The sequence below is a fragment of the Lynx rufus genome, unplaced genomic scaffold (assembly GCF_022079265.1).
Source record: "Lynx rufus isolate CCGP_SWC_20201006 ecotype Redwood Valley unplaced genomic scaffold, mLynRuf1.p SCAF_55, whole genome shotgun sequence".
Classification (NCBI taxonomy): Eukaryota; Metazoa; Chordata; class Mammalia; order Carnivora; family Felidae; genus Lynx; species Lynx rufus.
In genome coordinates, this window is record NW_025814873.1 from 976,799 (window position 1) to 994,423 (window position 17,625).

The following is a 17,625-nucleotide window of genomic DNA, read 5'->3' on the forward strand; positions in this document are numbered from 1 at the left end:
AGGAAGCGGCGGCGCGCCCGCTACGGCGAGCCGGAAGTGACGTCGCACGGAGGGAGGCGACGAGACGGCCAGAGGGCTAGAGCGGTCGGGAGAGGGGCGGGCCGACGGGCCGTTGGCGGACCGGCGTGGCGGAGGGCACAGCCGTCGCTTCGGCCCCCGAGGGTGGGCGGGGCTAGAGCGGCGTCCCCAGACCCCGCGTCGTGAGAACCAAGACGCTGGCGCTTCCACAGGCTGTTGAGAAGGGACGCCACATCGCAGGGGTCAGAATGTTTGCAAAGCATACACCTGATAAGCGAGTTGGATCCAAAACAGACAGGGAGCTCACAACTCAAGCAATCAACAAACGATTTTTAAAGAGCTTGTTTGTGGGGCACCTGGATGGCTCGGTGGGTTGACACCCCGACTCTTGATTTCCGTTCAGGTTGTGATCTCATGGTCGTGAGATTGAGCCCTCCGTCTGGCTCCGCACTGACAGCTGCTTGGGATTCTCTCTCTCTGTCTCTCTCTCTCTCTCTCAAAAAATTGAACTTAAAAAAAATTTAAAGTTTCTTCTTTCTTTGCATTTTAATTAGTTTACTGACTACATCTGTGTCTCATACCATTTTTTTTAACGTAATGTATTGTCAAGTTAGCTAACATAGTTTATTTTCAACTGAGTTCTGCACCCAGTGAGGGGCTCCAACCCACAACCCCGAGACCAGGACGGGAGCCAGCCAGGCTTCCTGGGACAAAGGAGTTTTAAGCAAGCAAAAGACTGGAGTGGATATGTCCCAAAAGAACAGACTCCTCGCTCAACCTCATCCAGACCAAACCCCCTTCTTTTGCTAAGACGACCTGGAAAAAGTGAGTGCTGGCGAGGACGCGCAGAAATTGGGACCCTCGGACGCTGCTGGCGGGGATCTCAGACGATACGGCTTCTGTGGAAGACAGTTTGGCACCCCTCCAAGTTAAAGACAGAGCTGACATATGACCCAGCTGTTCCACTCCCTTAGTGTATACCCAAGAAAGTTAACAACACATGTCCACACAAAAACATGCACACGAATACTCTTAATGTTACGCACTACAGCCAAGAAATGGAAACCACCCAAACGAACGGATAAAATGTGGCCGTGTCCATACAATGGATTGTTACTCAGCCAATGAAAGGGAGCAGATGTCTAGCACACCTGCTACAACATAGATGAGCCTTGAAAGCAGTACCCAGCGAAAGAATCTAGACGTGGAAGGCCACATATCGTGTAATTCCATTGATATAAAATGTGCAGAGGTGCCTGGGTGGCTCAGTCAGTTAAGCATCCGACTTCGGCTCAGGTCATGATCTCACGGTTTGTGGGTTCAAGACCCACCTTGGGCTCTGTGCTGTCGGCTGGAGCCTGGAGCCTGCATCAGATGCTGTGTCTCTCTCTCTGTCCCACCCCTGCTCGTGCTCTGTCTCTTTCTCTCTCAAGAATAAACATTAAAAAAAATTTGTTTTCATGTGCAGAACGGGAAAATCCACAGAGGTGGAAAGTAGGTTAGTGGTGGCGGCAGGCTGAGGAGAGGCGGTGGGGGGTGACTGCAACCGGCCGTGCGATTTCCTTTTGGGGTTGATGAAAACGTTGTGAAATTAAGTAGCGCCGATGGTTGCACAATTTTGTGAATTACTAAAAACTAATGAACTGTGTACTTTGAAAGGATGCATGTATGGTATGTGAATTATATCTCAATAAAAAATTCATTTACAAAAATGAAGGCCAAAGCAGTAAAGTGCCTGGGCAAAGTACAGGTGCAAAGGCCCTCTGGTGTTAAACTAAAAATCCTTAGAAGAAACAAAACTAAAATCTGGCTATAAAAAGGAGACAAGAGGGGCATCTGAGCGGCTCAGTCCGTTGAGTGTCCGACTCTTCAGCTTGGGTCATGATCTCATGGTTCATGAGTTCGAGCCCCATGTCGGGCTCTGTGCTGACAGTACAAAGCCTGCTTGGGATTCTCTGTTTCTCTCTCGCAGACCCTCCCCTGCTCTCTCTCAAAATAAATATTTAAAAAATAACAAAAAGGAGACAAGAGTGGGCAGTTGCACTTACCAGTTGTTCCAGAATCACATGGAAAAGAACAGCTTCCCTCAGATTGAATTGCCTGGGTGGGGACTGGCTCTTTTTTTTTTTTTTTTAATTTTTATTTATTTTTACATTTATTTATTTTTGACAGAGAGAGAGCAATAGTCGGGGAGGAATAGAGAGAGGGAGACACAGAATCCGAAGCGGGCTCCAGGCTTTGAGCTGTCAGCACAGAGCCCCACACGGGGCTCCAACTCACAAACTGTGAGATCATGACCTGAGCCGAAGTCCGACGCTTAACTGACTGAGCCACCCAGGCGCCCCGGGGACTGGCTCTTTTAACCTTCAGAAGGCTCTCCTGCTTGGTGAGGCTGGAAACTTACAACGTACCTGCCACAATCCCCCACCGCCAGAGTCCCGGCGGAGTTAGCCCCCTTCTGTTGCCGCATCTGTGTGACACTGGAGGTAGAAGGGAGGTGACCACGTCCCTCCCGCTGCTCCTGGTCGTACTTGCTACCTGACAGCAGGGCTGTAGAACTTGGGTCTCCCCTGCAAGGGAGGCCCAGTGGTGGGTTGCCTTCAACTTGGAGCCGTGGACAGTGGTGACTTCTTGACACGAACCCCTCATCCTGGGCCAAAGCTCTGGGCAGCTTGTCAGCAGCTCCACGTGTGTGGCCGTGGGCCGGGAGCTCTGGGAACTCCTTTGCCCCCACCTCCAGAGGGAGCATGAGGAAAAGGTGCCTCAGCGGGTCAGTTCCGTATTGTTCTGGAAACCATTCCAGACCTGGTCCAGTACAAATCCAGGTCCTTGAGCCTCCCACCTTACCCCCCGGTCTGTAAGCTCCAAATATCCTGTACAGAAAGTCTACAGAACCAGAGCATAACACCCTCCCCTCCAGACACCCGTGTGCAGTCTCGATACGGCTGAAATGGCTTCCCAACATGTCCCAGGTGGCTGACTCGTGTGCACACCCCACATGCTGGCCAACGGGGGATCTAGCAGGCGGCTGGGATCCTCCCTCATCCAGGGGCCAGGCCAGGGAAAGGAGGTGCGGGTTCTTGCCTTCCTGCGTCCTTGGGATAACACCACTTTCCTGCTTGAATCTGAATGCTGGCATCTGATACCCCGACCATGCAGATTCTGACCTTAGCTTCCTGGGGCCTCCCACGCTCAGGGATCATGCAACCCAGTCAGAGGCTCGCCCCAAGGTCAGGCTTGCTCCCCTGAGGTTCTGGAGGAGGAGCAGGGGGCAGCTCCTGTCATGTGATATTGGCAGGGATCCAATGTCAAACACCTTCCATGGAGGGCAAGAGCTATCAAAACCAAGTGGCCATCAGAGACCCATCAGCCCACTGATTCTGCATCTGGGGATACTCGCATGTGGACAAGGAGGTACAGCGATGCTCGGACAAACGCCCGGCAGCAGGGTGGAGACTGGGGCCGTCTACAAGATGAGCCACCAGCAAGGACCACGCAGACGCTCATGTCTCTGAAACCACGCTATGTCGAGGTGAGAGTTCAGTGTGCCTTGTAAGCCTTCATCGGTGTGAAGAGAGGGGTCAGAAGGGCTCACACATGCAGAGCTCTCTGGGAGGAGCCACGGCAACCACTAGGAGCAGGGGTCCTGCAGAGGCCCTGGGAACGAGGGACCGAAGGCAGCCGCTCTCCTCTGCACTGCTGCCCCAAGTGTATGGATTACTTTAAAATACCACGTACCCATGAGTCCTCCAACGTGGTTTAAATGGGTCACCCACTAATTACCTGCAGTCACAACTGGGAGTTATCTTCTCTAGTGGTTTGATCTTCCAACCAAGACCTTGTGTCCTTTCACAGGAGAACCCAAGGTCCCAGTAGCTACTCGGCTAATTTCTGCCCCCAGAAATGACTTAGTAGAGAACCCTGGCTATCACAGGGGACATTAACGTGCCTAAAACCAACCTCCAGACATCCTCCAAACCCACCTTCCCTGGGGGGTCCATCTGTCAATCGCCCCAGCTCATCAGTGCTCAAACTAAGCTCAAGTCAGCCCCAAATCCTCCCTTCTGTGCTCACCTCCATCCACCTGGCAGCAGGAGGCCCAACTACTTTCCTGGCCCCCCACACACCTCACTCACCCTCTGCACATGGCCTCCCCAGGTCACCACCAGCATCCTCAAAGGTCTTCCCGATCCTACTCGAACTACCCCATCTATTAATCCTCAAGAAGACCTCAAGAATATCTGCCCAGCCCCCTGTGCGCACAAGTATGCCCATGCACACACCCCACACATCACAGGCATGCACACATCTCATGGGCACACAGGCGCCACGCGCACACACTCAAGCACGCAATCACGCGTGCACGCACGGGAGTGCACACGCATCACATGCAGGCACACATCACGTGCACACAGACACCACGCGCGCACACACAAGCACACAATCACACGTGCATGCACAGGGGCGCACACGCATCATATACATGCACACATTCAATGTACACACAGGCACCATGCACACAATCACTTGTGCATACATACACAGGGGTACACACGCATCGTATGCACGCACATACACAAGCATGCACATACAAAACGCACCCCTCCACCACACGAACTGTTCCAGACTTGCCAATTGCCCACCCGTCACCTGATCCCCCTCTTCTTGCTAACAGGTCACTTGTGTTCCGTGCCATGTTGCACACCGCTGGGTAAAATGCATCCCCCAGTGTCCCTCGCGGTTAGACCAGCCTGCGTGACGCGCTCTTGACCAACAAGAGAAAAGGCTACTGGTGGGCCTTTTGCCAGGAACACTCCTGGAGGGGCCGCCCTGTCCCTCTTCTGTCCCAGTCCCCCCAGCAGGAGCGTGGGCAGCACTGGGGTGGACGTGACCGGGTGGAGGCCGTGTGCAGAGGCCAGGTGGGCGGCTCCGGGGTCAGGGCCACCTGCCCGGCTTCTCTGGCGCCGCCGCACTGCCCAGCTCCGTCCCAAGGGCCCGGCGCGGGTCCGGGCTCCGCTTGCCAGCGTCATACTCTGTCCCTTTACAGCACGCGGCACTGCCTTCCTCTCCGGACGCCAAACACATAGAAACGTAAAACAAGGGGTGCCTTAGGCAAAGTCTGTACTTATTTAATAAGAAAACTGCTTCTTTAAAAAAATAGTGTCTTTCCGTGCTGAGGTGTGAGCGGTTACTGCACGAGCTGGAAACAGAGTCGCGACAGGTCCTGCCGGCGACGGAACCCAACCCGACGCAGGTCTCGGGACCCTGAGGCTGCGGGGCCGCGGCGCGGCTCCCTGCGTCGGCGAGGACGGCCCTGCACCCGTGGGCCGGCGCCGCCTCAGTCGCTGTCTCCCAGGGGGCTGGGTGCCTGCGGAACAAGAGCAAAAGTGGGGGTGGGGCGGGGCGGTCCGTGGGGACGCGCCACACCAGGGCCCCTCCCCCCGCCCGCCCTGTCGGGAGGAGCGCCAACGCGTGTCCTCGCCTGCCTGCCCGGGGGGCGGGGGACCCAGGGGAACAAGGGACGGGAGGCGGAAGGTCTCTCTCAAGGTGTCCAGCCAGCCAGCAGCCAAAGGTGGTTCCAGCAATGGCGCGCAGAGGGCGGCCCAGCACCGCCCCCATCAGATCTGCGCATGCGCCGCCTCCTTCCCCACCCCCACCCCCTGCCAAATTAGAGTGGCAATTTTCACTTAAAATTCCAGAATGCCACTTTCTCTTGGAAAAACTCGGGACTCTCCCGACGTGGCCCTCCCCGCCCCTCCTCACATGACCCTCCCGCACAACGTGGCCCTCTCCCGGAGATGGCCCACCGCCCCCCACCCGAAGTGGCGCTCTCTGGTGGCGGGGAGACGGAACAGGGGCGCTCCTGCCGGCCAGCGTCCACCGATCCCCATCGCCGCGCAGACACCGCTGCCACTTATGACCCCACCTGCACACCTGCTTTTCCACACCTGGCCCACTCGCCTCGCCTACGTCACCCGCGTGCACCGGTTTACAACCCCAGGCGTGCAGGTAGCAGTGTTTCTGTGGACGCCTAGATGACGGCCCGAGAACACCGGCTCAGGACCCCTCCCCCCGCAGGGGAGAGACCTACGGCCGCAGACCCACTAGCTCCAGGGCCTGAACAGACGCCCCCTCCTAAATGCAGCTGGCAGGGCTGAGCCGCCCCGGAGCCATGGCTCCGGCAGGATCTTGCGGGTGGGACATTCGGGAGCGGGCGTGACAACAGACACGTGCTGAGGACCCAGCAGGGCTCACCCTGACACCTCCCTCTCACCAACGGGAAGGCCAGCCACCAAGCACAGCCTTCGTCCAAGGTCACTAAGCACAGAGCGGGGAGCGGACACCAAGCAACATTTTGGGGTCACCAGCCACCCATTCCAACGCCCCGGCTCTGCTGGTCTGCAGTGGTGTGACCCCGTGACCCCCCCCTGGGGCTCAGCTTGCTTGTCCGCATGATGGACACAGGGACACCGGTGCAGAGCAGGCTAGAAGCTCGGCCGAGCTCCCGAAAGGGAAGGCCTGTGGCGGCCCCGGGGCCCCCGCCTCCAGCCCCTGGTCCCCACCCCACCTTGGCGCCCAGGCCGGCTGCCGCGTGGGCGGTGGCGTCGAAGTCATGCACAGGCAGGGTGCCCAGCCACCGGGCCATGGACCGCTCCTGGCGCTCGGTGCTGATGATGGTGGGGTAGATGTGCTGCTCCTTGAACGCCGCGACCCCCGCCTCCTCCTGGGTCCAGTCCAGCGGCTCATGCAGCCCGTCGTTGCCAAAGCGCTGGTTGTACTTGTCGAAGTGCACGCGCTCCAGGACCAGGCCGAGCCCCGGCGCCTTGGGCACGTCCACCTTCGCCTCGCCCCAGCTGCGTTCCAGCAGGCTCTCGGGGGCGTAGCCCTTGATCACGGCCACCACCAGGCCGACCATCTTCCTGATCTGGTGCGTCATGAAGCTCTGGCCCTTCACCTTGATCACCGCGAACTCCATGCCCTCCCGCACGAAAGGCTCCTCGCAGAACATGTCCAGGATGTAGCGCCGAGCGCTGGCCTCCCGGGGCCCCTTCTGCGAGGTGAAGTTGTGGAAGTTGTGCGTGCCCTTGTAGCAGGCGAGGAGCGCGTTCACCCGCCGCAGCGTGTCCGCGCTCAGCCGGTAGCTCTCGTCCTGCACGTCGTGGTCCTTGTGGGCGAAGGCGAACGTGGGCAGCATGTACAGGTAGGTCCTGGCGTCACACTTGTTCTTGGAGTTGAAGCCGCCCGTGACCCTCTTCAGTCCTTGAGGGGAGAAGGGGCAAATGAGGACCACACTTCCCGCCGACAAGCGTCTGGACCGCACACGGCCCGACTTCCGCGCACAAGCCTGCACCCGCCCAGCGTGCAACCTCACAGCCACGCACGCACACGCACACGCACACTCATCAAAAGCACAGGCATGTGTTAAAACCCAGGGCTCGTCAAGATGCAGGGGGCTCATCTCCACAGGACGCACAACACTGCGGATGGGAAGCGTGGCGTGACCCGAAACCTCCCCTTACGAGCGGTTGGTTCTGTGCGAAGACACCGAGGCAGCAGCACGTTTAACAGCAAAAACAAACAAACAAACAAACAAACAGAGAAAACTTAGAAAGCCCAGCCACAGAAAAACGGATCCAGGATGCTCTGGAACAATCGTGGGGTGAAGCAGTGGGCAGCCCCTGAAGACGAAGAGGGCAGGTCTGTGGGAGACACCTGTCCCGTGGGGGAGCCAGCGCGTTCTTGGTCGTGTCCGCGTGGCTGTTGTATCTGCTCGGGGGGAGGTTTTCTTTTAACGTTTATTTATTATTTTTGAGAGACAAAGAGACAGAGCGTGAGCGGGGGAGGGGCAGAGAGAGAGGGAGGCCCAGAATCCGAAGCAGGCTCCAGGCTCCGAGCTGCCCGCAGAGCCTGATGCTCTGGGGCTTGAACCCATGAACCGTGAGGTCATGACCCGAGTGGAAGTCGGACACTCAACCAACTGAGACACCCAGGTGCCCCACTCCGGGGGGAATTTGAGTTACAAATTCACGGTCGTCCACACCGAGCATCGCCAAGCTGCACTGTGCACAGGGCTGCCCCGTGTGTGATGCCACGCAGGGAGCGCTGACCGCTGAGCTGACCGACGGGACGCGGTGTTTGTTTTAGCGAAACGGGCCCATCTGTGGAAGGCGCCGCAGAGCCTCCCACGGAAGCGTGCTGTTCGAGGCCTCGGGAGGCCTGGCGAGGATGGGCTCCACGAGGCGCCACCCGCAGGAGCGTCTCCTGGGGGGCGGAGCGCCCGCCCCCCATGACAAACAAGGGCCCCGCTTCGCTAGCACACGCGGGCTCGGCAATCGACGGGTGCTGGCCGCCTCATTCGCCCAGAGTCTGGTTTGTGCCACAGCTCGTGGAGGCTTTGCCCAAGAGACTCGAGCTCGCCCACGCCCACGCCCCAGGCGTGCTGCCTGATTCCACAGACAGAACCCCACAGCGACAGGGAGCAGAGCGGCAGTGGGGGGCGGGTCTCACCCGAGAAGGTTCCGCAGACGTGAGGTACGTCAAAACCTCCCAACTGTATACTTAAACCTGCCGCTGGTCATTCGGCAATTGTACCTCGACTCGCCGGTCATTTAGCCGGCTGCGCGCAGGGCGGCCGGCACGTCCGGGCGGAGCCATACACGCCCATTGGCGCCAAGCCCAGGGAAGGGACAGGGCCACGCCGCTGTGGTTTTCGGGCTCCACGACAAGTGGGCTGAGGGGAAGCGGCAAGGCAGGCTTGAACACAGACGACACCACGGCCGCTTGGCCTGGGAGCCGGCAGGGGAGGTAGGGCGGGTACAGTCAGGGAGTGCGTGCGGCCGAGAGCGAGGTCCCGGGGCCACGCGGCCCCGGCCGTCCACAGAGTCTGACAACTGCCGCTCTCAGCCCCAAAGCAACCACTGAAGAACCACGTCAAGTTACAGCGAACGGGGCAGCCAAGATGATCGTTAATTAAATGGAATTACGAAAAATGGCAGTCCAGAAGAAGAAACAGAAAAAAAGGGGAACCCAGAACAGACACGACAAAGAGAAACAGACGGCGAGTTCTATGCCAACCATCGCAGCACCAGGGCGAACGTGAACTGCGCGTGCAGGCCACCGAAGAGCAGAGAATCAGACTAAAAATCCCCACCGGGCTTGTCATGAAAGGGAATAATCGCCCGTTGTAACTTTCCCGAACCTGGACTTGCACGTCCAGCGTTTGGTTAAAGCGAGGCATGTGCAGCAGCACGTGAAGGGTCGTTCCAGGTCTGTCTGCGCAGCTGGCCTTCAGGAGGACAGGGAAGCCTGGTGAAACGTCAGGGCCCCGCACGCGCAGCGCTCACCCAGTATCCGAATGTGAGGTGGAAGGTGGCCGTTGATCTTCTCCAAAATGTCATCGATCAGCCACACCTTCAGGGACACGACCTGGCCCGCCGCGGACACGCCCTGCAAAGGAAGCAGAGGGGTCAGGCGCCGGCCGGAAGCTGCGGTTTTGGAAAGGACGCTGCACCCACCAAGGGGCCGGCAGCACAGCTGCCCAAACGGTGCGAACGAGTTCCAATCCCCACAAAACCCGCACCGCGTCAGGCAAGTAGGAAACACGGTCCCCCTCGGATGGGACCCTAAACTAGGGGAAGAAGAAGATACGATTTAGTCGGGAGACCTCGAGGCAAAGCTAGGAAGATCCGCCAACCTGCTCCAGGCACCTGCGGGCACCCTCGCTCGGGCACGTGGCGGGGGCGGGGGGCTCACGCTCCGGCACACGCACACGCCATCTGCCCCCTCGCCTCACCACAGGGCACTTCCCGTGTCCCCTCCCCACGGGGAGGGCGGCGTGGCACACCAAGGCGCAGGGGGGTACCGACTGGACAGGGAAGGGGTGCCGGCTGCAGAGATGACTGGATGCAGATGTGCAACCCCCCCTCCCCCCCCCCGATGCTGCACTTTCACCGAAAAGCTGTACTGAGAGTCAACGCGGCAGAACTTGCAGGGACAGGGAAGTGGACAGGAGTGCTCCTGGGGGGCGGGCGGGCTCTGGGGTGCTCACCCGAGTGCAGACACCCAGGCGTCCACTCCAGCACCACCCGCTTTGCCGCACGCTGCTGCGTGCACCCGTGGACCCATCACGTTTTCCAAAAAGGCTTAACACACGCGAAGGAACCAACTCTAACAAGTGTAACGTTCCTGTCCAGAACCTTTATCCGAATTGAGCCACGAGAACAATCGGACAAATCCGGATTGAGGACATTCATCAAAACGCCATCACATCAGGAAGGTGCAGGAGGCATTTTAGGTGAAAGGGAGCTCAAAGGCCAGGCCGGGCACGGACCCGGGTTTAGGTGCCGGATCAGGAACAAAACCGATGCAGGCGGGTAGTGGTATCCTGTAAGTGTTGGGTTCTCAGGAGCGACAGGTACACTGAGGCGGTGCCCGGGGCGCTGGATTTCAGGGTGAACAATGTCCGCAACTCACTCTCCAAAGGTTCTGTTTAAAGCGGGAAACTGGGGGCGCCTGGGTGGTTCGGTTGGTTAAGCGTCCGACTTCAGCTCAGGTCATGATCTCAAGGTTCAGGAGTTCGAGCCCCGTGTCGGGCTCTGTGCTGACGGCTCAGAACCCAGAGCCTGCTTCTGATTCTGTCTCCCTCTCTCTCACTGCCCCTCCCCCGCTCATGCGCTCTCTCGCTTTCTCTCTCGAAAAAAAACATTAAAAAAATTTTAAATAAATCAAGCAAGCAAGCAAGCAAGCAAACGGGGGGGACAAAAGGAGGGGCACCCGGTTGGCTCAGCTGGAATCGCGTGGGACTCATGATCTTGGGTTCGGGAGTTCGAGCCCCAGATTAGAGGTAGAGGTTGCTTCAAAATAAAATCTTACAATAAAATAAAGTCTTAAGGAAAAAAAAAGGACGGGAACGAGGGGTGCCTGGGTGGCTCAGGTGATCAAGCGTCTGACTTTGGCTCAGGTCATGACCTCACGGTTTGTGAGTTCGGGCCCCACACTGGACTCTCGCCATTAGCGGGGAGCCTGCTTGGGATCCTGTGTCTCCTCTTTCTGCCCCTCCCCATGTGCTCTCTTGCAGGGACAGGGAAGTGGACAGGAGTCCAGAGTAAACAAACAAACAAAAAAAAGGGAATGAAAACAGATCGCACTGTTACATTTCCGTATCAGTCACATGCTGACATGAGAACCTTCTGGACGCACTGCTGGGGCGGGAGAGACTGCCAAGGGGTGTGGGCTCCTTTCCAGGGAGATGAGTATCCTGACAGCAGCTGCAGGGGTGTCTGCACCACTGTGCAAACGCACGAGTCCACTGAATCGCACACTCTGAGTAGCCAAACTGTGAGCAGTGAATTGTGTCTCAACGAAGGTACTTATTTAAATATCTGAAATCAGGGGCGCCTGGATGGCTCGGTTGGTTAAACGTCCGACTCTTGATTTCAAGTCAGTTCAGGATCTCAGGGTTTCTGGGATGGAGCCCCGCATCGGCCTCTGTGCTGACAGTGCGGACCCTGCCTGGGATTCTCTCTCTCTCTGCCCCTCCTCTGCTTGCGCGCTCTCAAGACAAATAAGTATTTTTAAAACTATAAAAAAATAAAAATCTGAAATAGAAACCAACAAGTTGTCGTCATTTATTCATCCCAGGGGCCGGAGGCACGAGCGTTGGGATGTTAGTATCAGAAGTTTGGTTTCTTCAGGCTCTCCAAATTGTAAGAGGAAACACACCCGGACAAAGCAGTCTCTAGTAACAGTGGAAATTGAGCACCACGCTCTGAGATGCTCTTTGTCAGCTCAAGCAAATATCTGCTGTTTTCTGCCTTGAAAACAACCAGAGAACCCTAAGTGCAAAAGTTAAAAAGAAGAGGAAAACCATAAGGGAGTCCAGGACCCTGAAATGTTTCCGCATCACCTACAAGAAACGAACGTGCGGCCCCATTTCCGTTTTCCCGTCTGTACAACGGCACCAGTTCCAGGGTCCCGCCAGCCTGACGCACAAGCCCGGGGGATCCGGGTACCTCGGGACCCTGGGGGGCGTTATTCAGCAGCTCAGGACCCCAAGCTACCCGTGTCTGTGTCAGACCCGCGGTGACCTCAGGCAGCCACAGAGGCATCTCAGGGCCAGGGTCTCGGAGCAGGGGCAAAAGGCTTGGTGCACACTATGCGTCTCACGTCTACCAGCAAAGAGCTTGGGGTCTGTGCCCTCTGCCCTACCCACCCGCCCTGCACCCCTCCAGTCTCCTTAGGGAGCTCCTGCCCAGGCCAGTCCCACGACAGGACAAGACCACCCAGCACAGCTGCCATGCCAGCCGTGACCGAGCCCACGACAGACACGTGAGCCAATGAGACAACAGAGTGGGACTCAATCTCGGGACTGAGTGGACAGCACCGGGCCACGGCCACCGAGGCTCCCCAGTCCACCAGATGTGGCCAGTGTGGTGGTGATGAGCCATGAACACGGAGCACCCAGCACACTGCCAAAACGCACACACATGCGCACACACGCACACACACAATGGGAACTGTGTTAACTGTACTTATGTTGACCACGTGTTGAAAGAAGGCTATCTTGGAAATACGGACTCAAATAAAACCGACCGTTAAAACCAGTTTCACCTGTTTCCTCTCCCCTTTCAGAAAATCTGATGTTACAATCCCACAGGTATTGGCAAGCCTGAGACGCCTGTATCTAAGGCAGACGTTGTGGCCACCATGCCACCCGCAGAGACAAGGGAGGAGGATTCACAAACAGAAAGGACGCAAACCAAGTGTGGGCAGCAGGGAGCACTGAGGTCCAGCCACACCTGGACTGGAAACACTCCAGAACTTCTCAGTTCCTTCCAATTCGGCGCGTCTGGTTTGTGCACCGCTCATTCACAGCCGTGAGTCTTGACAAGGGAGCCGCGAAGCTGTGAAGTCAAGGACAAGCGCGGTCCAGGAGCTTCAGGCGCTGCTCGAACCTGTGGGGGAGGCGCAGAGACGGTGCCTACCTTGTCGGTGCGGGCACACCGCTGGAACGACATCTTCCTCATATCTTCACCGTGATTTTCAGGAATACAGCCCGACCGGACCAGGGCAGACACCAAATCATCTTCGATGGTCTTGAATTGTGAGGACCCAACGTTCCTCTGAAGAAAAGAATAGAAAAGCAGTTTTTTTCACTCAGTCACTGCCCACAGGTGGGAGCCCTGGGCCCGCGATGCTCCACACAGGGAGCCTGTGTGCTATGTCCACACTTGTGGCCCTGGAGGGACACCGCAGTTACTCCCCACCCATGGCAGGTAGGACAGTTACCGGAGGGTACCCACAGTCTCTAGAAACGCCCCACCACGGGCAGCCAGGTGAAAACAGCCAACAGCAGGCATCACCCGAGACGCTGCTTCCTCCCACCTGGTCAGATCCGAAACCAGCACCTCTCCTGCTGGAGACCCATCTGTTTGCAGCGGCTGGGTGCAGAGGGACACCCTGTCTTAGCCCCACAGGGAGGCAGGCCTCTGGACACACAGGGAGAAGCGCACCCCAGGACACTGCCAGCCAGGGCTGGACTTGGAATCCTTGGCTTTTCCTCAACCCTTCAGTTCACACGACCAGCCTGCACAACAACCTCCTGGTATTAATGCGTGCTGAGAAAGGACACCCATGACTTCGAGAAGCTCCGTAATACTGCCCCTCAGATCTTGCCCTAACCAGACTCCAGGGCCCGCAGGACTCTGTGACATCAAGGAGGTGGCCCTCCTATTCTCACAGAAAAGAGAATTCTGCTTGCCCACAGGCTCTGACCCTCAATGTATCCGACAAACAAGACAACCGAGTCTTCCAGCCGCCCCCCCCCCCCCCCGCCTATGGATGAGAAAAGGGCACGAAGAGCTTGAATCAGTCGCTTGCCCGTGGCCACACGATGGTCAGCGGCAGAGGGGGCCCCTTGGACGCCCGGGAGGTCCGTGAAAGCCCCCCAGCGTGGCATCTCCCAGGGACGGAGCAGGGCTCAGAGCCGCCTGGATTCCAACCGAAATCCTGCCCAAGGGGACTCACCCGACCTGCCTGCCTGTCCCCGGCACACGGCGGCCCCGCACACCTGCATGCCGTGGTAGCCCTTCCCGGAATAGCCCATGAGCAGCACGATCTTCCGCTTGGGCAGCTTCCTGTGCTGCTCCGCGTCCGAGGCGCTCCGGAGCTTCTTCGCCTGCTGCTCCGTTTCCTCCCAGATCCTGGCCCCGCCCCGCCAGCCACCCCGGGCCTTCGGGTCGCGCTCCGGCCGGGCGCCCACGGGTGCGGGGGCCTCCACGTTCCCGGCCATGGGGGGCAAGCTGCAGAGAGACACGGACGGCGTGAGCGACGCGGCCGCGCGCGGCGGGGCGCAGGCTGGAGACCGGGCCCGGGCGAGCGCGCCGTCATTACCGGAGCAGACGCGGTCCCAGGCTCGGGCTGCACGGTCCGCAGGCTCTCCTCACGGCCCCGGCCGCCGCCCGCACGACTCGGATCGCCATGCGCGACCGGGGGGCGGCGGGGGGCGCGCGCCCGGCCCCGGCCCTCCCCCGGGTCCTCCCCGGCCCTTCCCGCCCGACCCTCCCGCCCCGCCCGGCCGGGTCTCCCTCCGGAGTGCGGGAGGCCGCGGCCACTCTCGCTGGAACCAGAAGGACGCGCACCCGCTCGGCCCCACTCACGGCGCGGCGGAACGAGCCCGAGCCGGACCACGTGGGCGAAGGCGGAAGTGCAAGGCGCTGCGGACGGCGACCGGGCGCGGACAAAAGTCCCCCGGGCGGAGCTTAGGCCCGGGGCGGGGCGATGCAGGGCCCGAGGGCGGGGCGAGGCGGGGCGAAGCGCGGCGCGCGGCTCCTCGGAGCCTGCAGGTGCCGACAGGTGCTCAGAAGGGCGGGCGCGGACGCTCGGATCCCGGTTGCACCCCTGCCCTAGGGAGCCAGCGCCGCGGGCCCTGCGTTCCCGAGGGGGACCCCAGAGGGCCCCCGCTGAGCCCCTGGCCTAGAGGCTCGCAGCAGCAGTCCTGGTGCGCAGACCAGCGCCTCCTCAGACTTTGCAAGTCTCCCGGATCCGTGGTAGCAGGCGTTTGCTCTGCGCCAGGGCTGGTTCTGGCACAGTTGGGAGCACTTGGGGCATACGTGGGGGTCGGGGAGGGAGCGCGGTCCTCGGGGAAACCTTGAGTAGGGCCCTGTGGGGACGGGGCGGGGGGGGCTGGAGGCGGTGGCGGAGGTGCCTCATCTCTGGTCCGGGGGGCTCGGGAGGCGGCAGGAAGCGCCTGCGCTGGGTCAGCGAAGAGAAGGACCAGGCGCTCAGTAGCTGTGAAGCTCCCGTTCTAGTGGGGGCACGCACAGTGGAACAACCAATCGGCAAAATAAATAGGGCATCACAAAGTAAAAAGTGTCGTGTGCAAAGCGAACCGTAAGAACCGGCCGCACGCTCGCAACGTGAGTGAACCTTGAAAACACTGCCCGCAATGAAAGAAACCGGATGCACACGTCCCCGTAGTTTTGCGGGGCTTAGTGGTTGCTGGCAGGGGTCTCTCCTGGACCACACTCCACGCTTAAAGGTGAAGATGAGAAGGAACTCATGCAGGTGACAGAGGATGGCTCACCTGTGCTGAACAACCCCCAGGACAGCCCCCACGCCCTCGGCAGGAGGGAAGAGAGGGGCCCCCAGGTTCCAGGGCTGACAGAAGGGCCCGGTCATGTGTGACGTAGGGAACTCGGTGGCTCAGCAGCTTTAGGAAGCATTGGGCTGTCTTTGCGGAGGGCACCCCCACCCTCCTCCCACAGATGCCCTCTGCAGGGAATGCGCCCTCCCTGCTCTAGCAGCTCTGAGGGCACAGGCCCCACCCTGGCCCTCACCACCGAGGAGATGGCCGTGCAGCCCCAGGTGGAGGGCATCCACAGGAGTCCAGGACTAAGCCAACCGAGACCCGGCAGGGCTGGATGCAGAGGCCGCAGGCTGGGCCTCCCTGCCACACGTGAGCCAAGGGCTCTCAGTGCTGGAACAGAGACCCAGACCAGGTGGAGGTCTGTCTCAGGGGCAGGCCCAAGCCCCCAGGCTGTGCCCCGTGCAGCCCCTGAGGAGCCCCCCTCCCCGCCCGCCCCCAGCCAGGCTATCGGCTGGGAAGGATGGAGGCACCTGTTCCTTCCTTGAGCCTGGCCAAGGGTCCCGGTAGGGGCGAAGCAGGCAGAAGGTACGCACCGTGACAGGTCAGGTGAGAGGCTCCCTGCAGTGCACTGCGTGGGGAGCAGACCCCCATACCGGCTCCCTCCTCGGACCCCACCAGCTCCGGTGGCTAGCCTGAGCCTGGTCCTCCTGGCCAAGGGCCCCTGTGCATGTGCCCGGAACGTGCAGGGACACGTGAGGTCCTAGGACAGAAAGGAGCCAGTCCTTCCCGCAGAGTTGCTGCATCCCAGGACGAGCCCTCCTGGGCCCGCCCCTTGCCACCAGGTTCTTGCACAGGGGATGTTTATAGCAGTTTTAGCTATAACTGCTAAAACTTGGAGCTGGATAAAGTGATCCATCCAGACAACGGAGTAACATTCAGAGCTAGAAGGAAGTGAGCCATGAAGACGTGAAGAAACTTTCAACGTGCATTACTAAATGGAAGAAACCAGTCCGAAAAGGCTGCAGGCTATATGATTTCAACTCTAGGACATTCTAGAAAACTCAAAACTATGGCAGCAGTGAAATGACCCGGTTTGCCGGGGCTGGGGGCAGGGAATGGGCAGAACAGAGGGTCAGGGGGCAGTGAGGCTGCTCTGTGTGATGCCGCGATGGTGGATACACATCATCGTTCATCTGTCCGACCCACAGACGGACGGCAGCAAGTGGGCCCTAACGTGTACTATGGCCCCAGGGAGATGGCGTGTGTCCTCGTAGGTCCACATGTCCCCCACCCACCCAAGGTGTGGACAATCAGAGAAACGGAGGGAGGGCTGGTGGGGAGTGTGGGCACTCTGAAGTCTAATTTAGCAACAAAATGCCATGACTGTCCTAATCCCCTGGGCGTTCCTTCCTGTTACTAACATACCAGGAGCCCCACAGAGCGGATGGCTCCTGCCAGCCCGCCCCCTTCCCCACCAGCACCGCGGGGTCTGCAGGGAGCCTCCGGGCCCGGGCCTCCAGGCCCCACCTTCTGCTGCCTCTGACACCACCTCCCCACAAGCTTTCATGTCTTATTGCGGTTAGCCTTTTCGGTAATGAGGTATTTTTAAGTCACAAGAACAGCTGTAGCTTTAAAAATGCAATCCTAAGAGCGGCCCATCGAGCACATGAAATGATGCCGAAGGTCACCAGCCGTAAAGGAAAAGCAACCAACCACAGCACGGCCGGAATCAGGGCGGAATCAGAGCGCTGGAGAGGGAGCAGTCCAGCGCTGGTTCCCCTCACAACCCGCACCCCCTCCCGGACCCCCTCAGGGACGAGGACAGGCGGCCCTGGTGCCCCGGGGGATGGACACGGCCTCAAACTCACATCTGTACACCTGAGCCCTGGGGGTCTGTGCCCCAGGCTAAGCCCAGCAGCCAGCACATGCAGGGCCAGACTCCTGTGCTACTGAAGGCCACCCGGAACGCGGTGTGTGACAACACTAGAGATGGTGACAAATCAACCGTCAGCCACACCCAC

The 17,625-nt window shown here is 59.3% G+C and overlaps 1 protein-coding gene across 3 annotated transcripts; it reads right to left on the reverse strand.

Annotated features, from left to right (window-relative positions):
* Window positions 1-5,129: 5,129 nt before the first annotated feature.
* PUS1 (pseudouridine synthase 1) lies at window positions 5,130-14,709 on the reverse strand. 3 transcript variants are annotated; one of them, XM_047101068.1, is made up of 6 exons: window positions 14,658-14,709; window positions 14,087-14,318; window positions 13,002-13,139; window positions 9,363-9,465; window positions 6,587-7,278; window positions 5,130-5,386 (listed from the first exon to the last, which is right to left on the reverse strand). In XM_047101068.1, the coding sequence occupies exons 2-6, from the start codon at window positions 14,306-14,308 to the stop codon at window positions 5,357-5,359; spliced, it is 1,185 nt and encodes a 394-aa protein (XP_046957024.1). In that variant the 5' UTR covers window positions 14,309-14,318; window positions 14,658-14,709; the 3' UTR covers window positions 5,130-5,356. The 3 variants fall into 3 exon arrangements, with proteins under 3 accessions (XP_046957024.1, XP_046957025.1, XP_046957023.1); XM_047101069.1 differs by having other exon boundaries at window positions 14,676-14,705; XM_047101067.1 differs by lacking the exon at window positions 14,658-14,709 and adding an exon at window positions 14,410-14,513.
* Window positions 14,710-17,625: the final 2,916 nt, after the last annotated feature.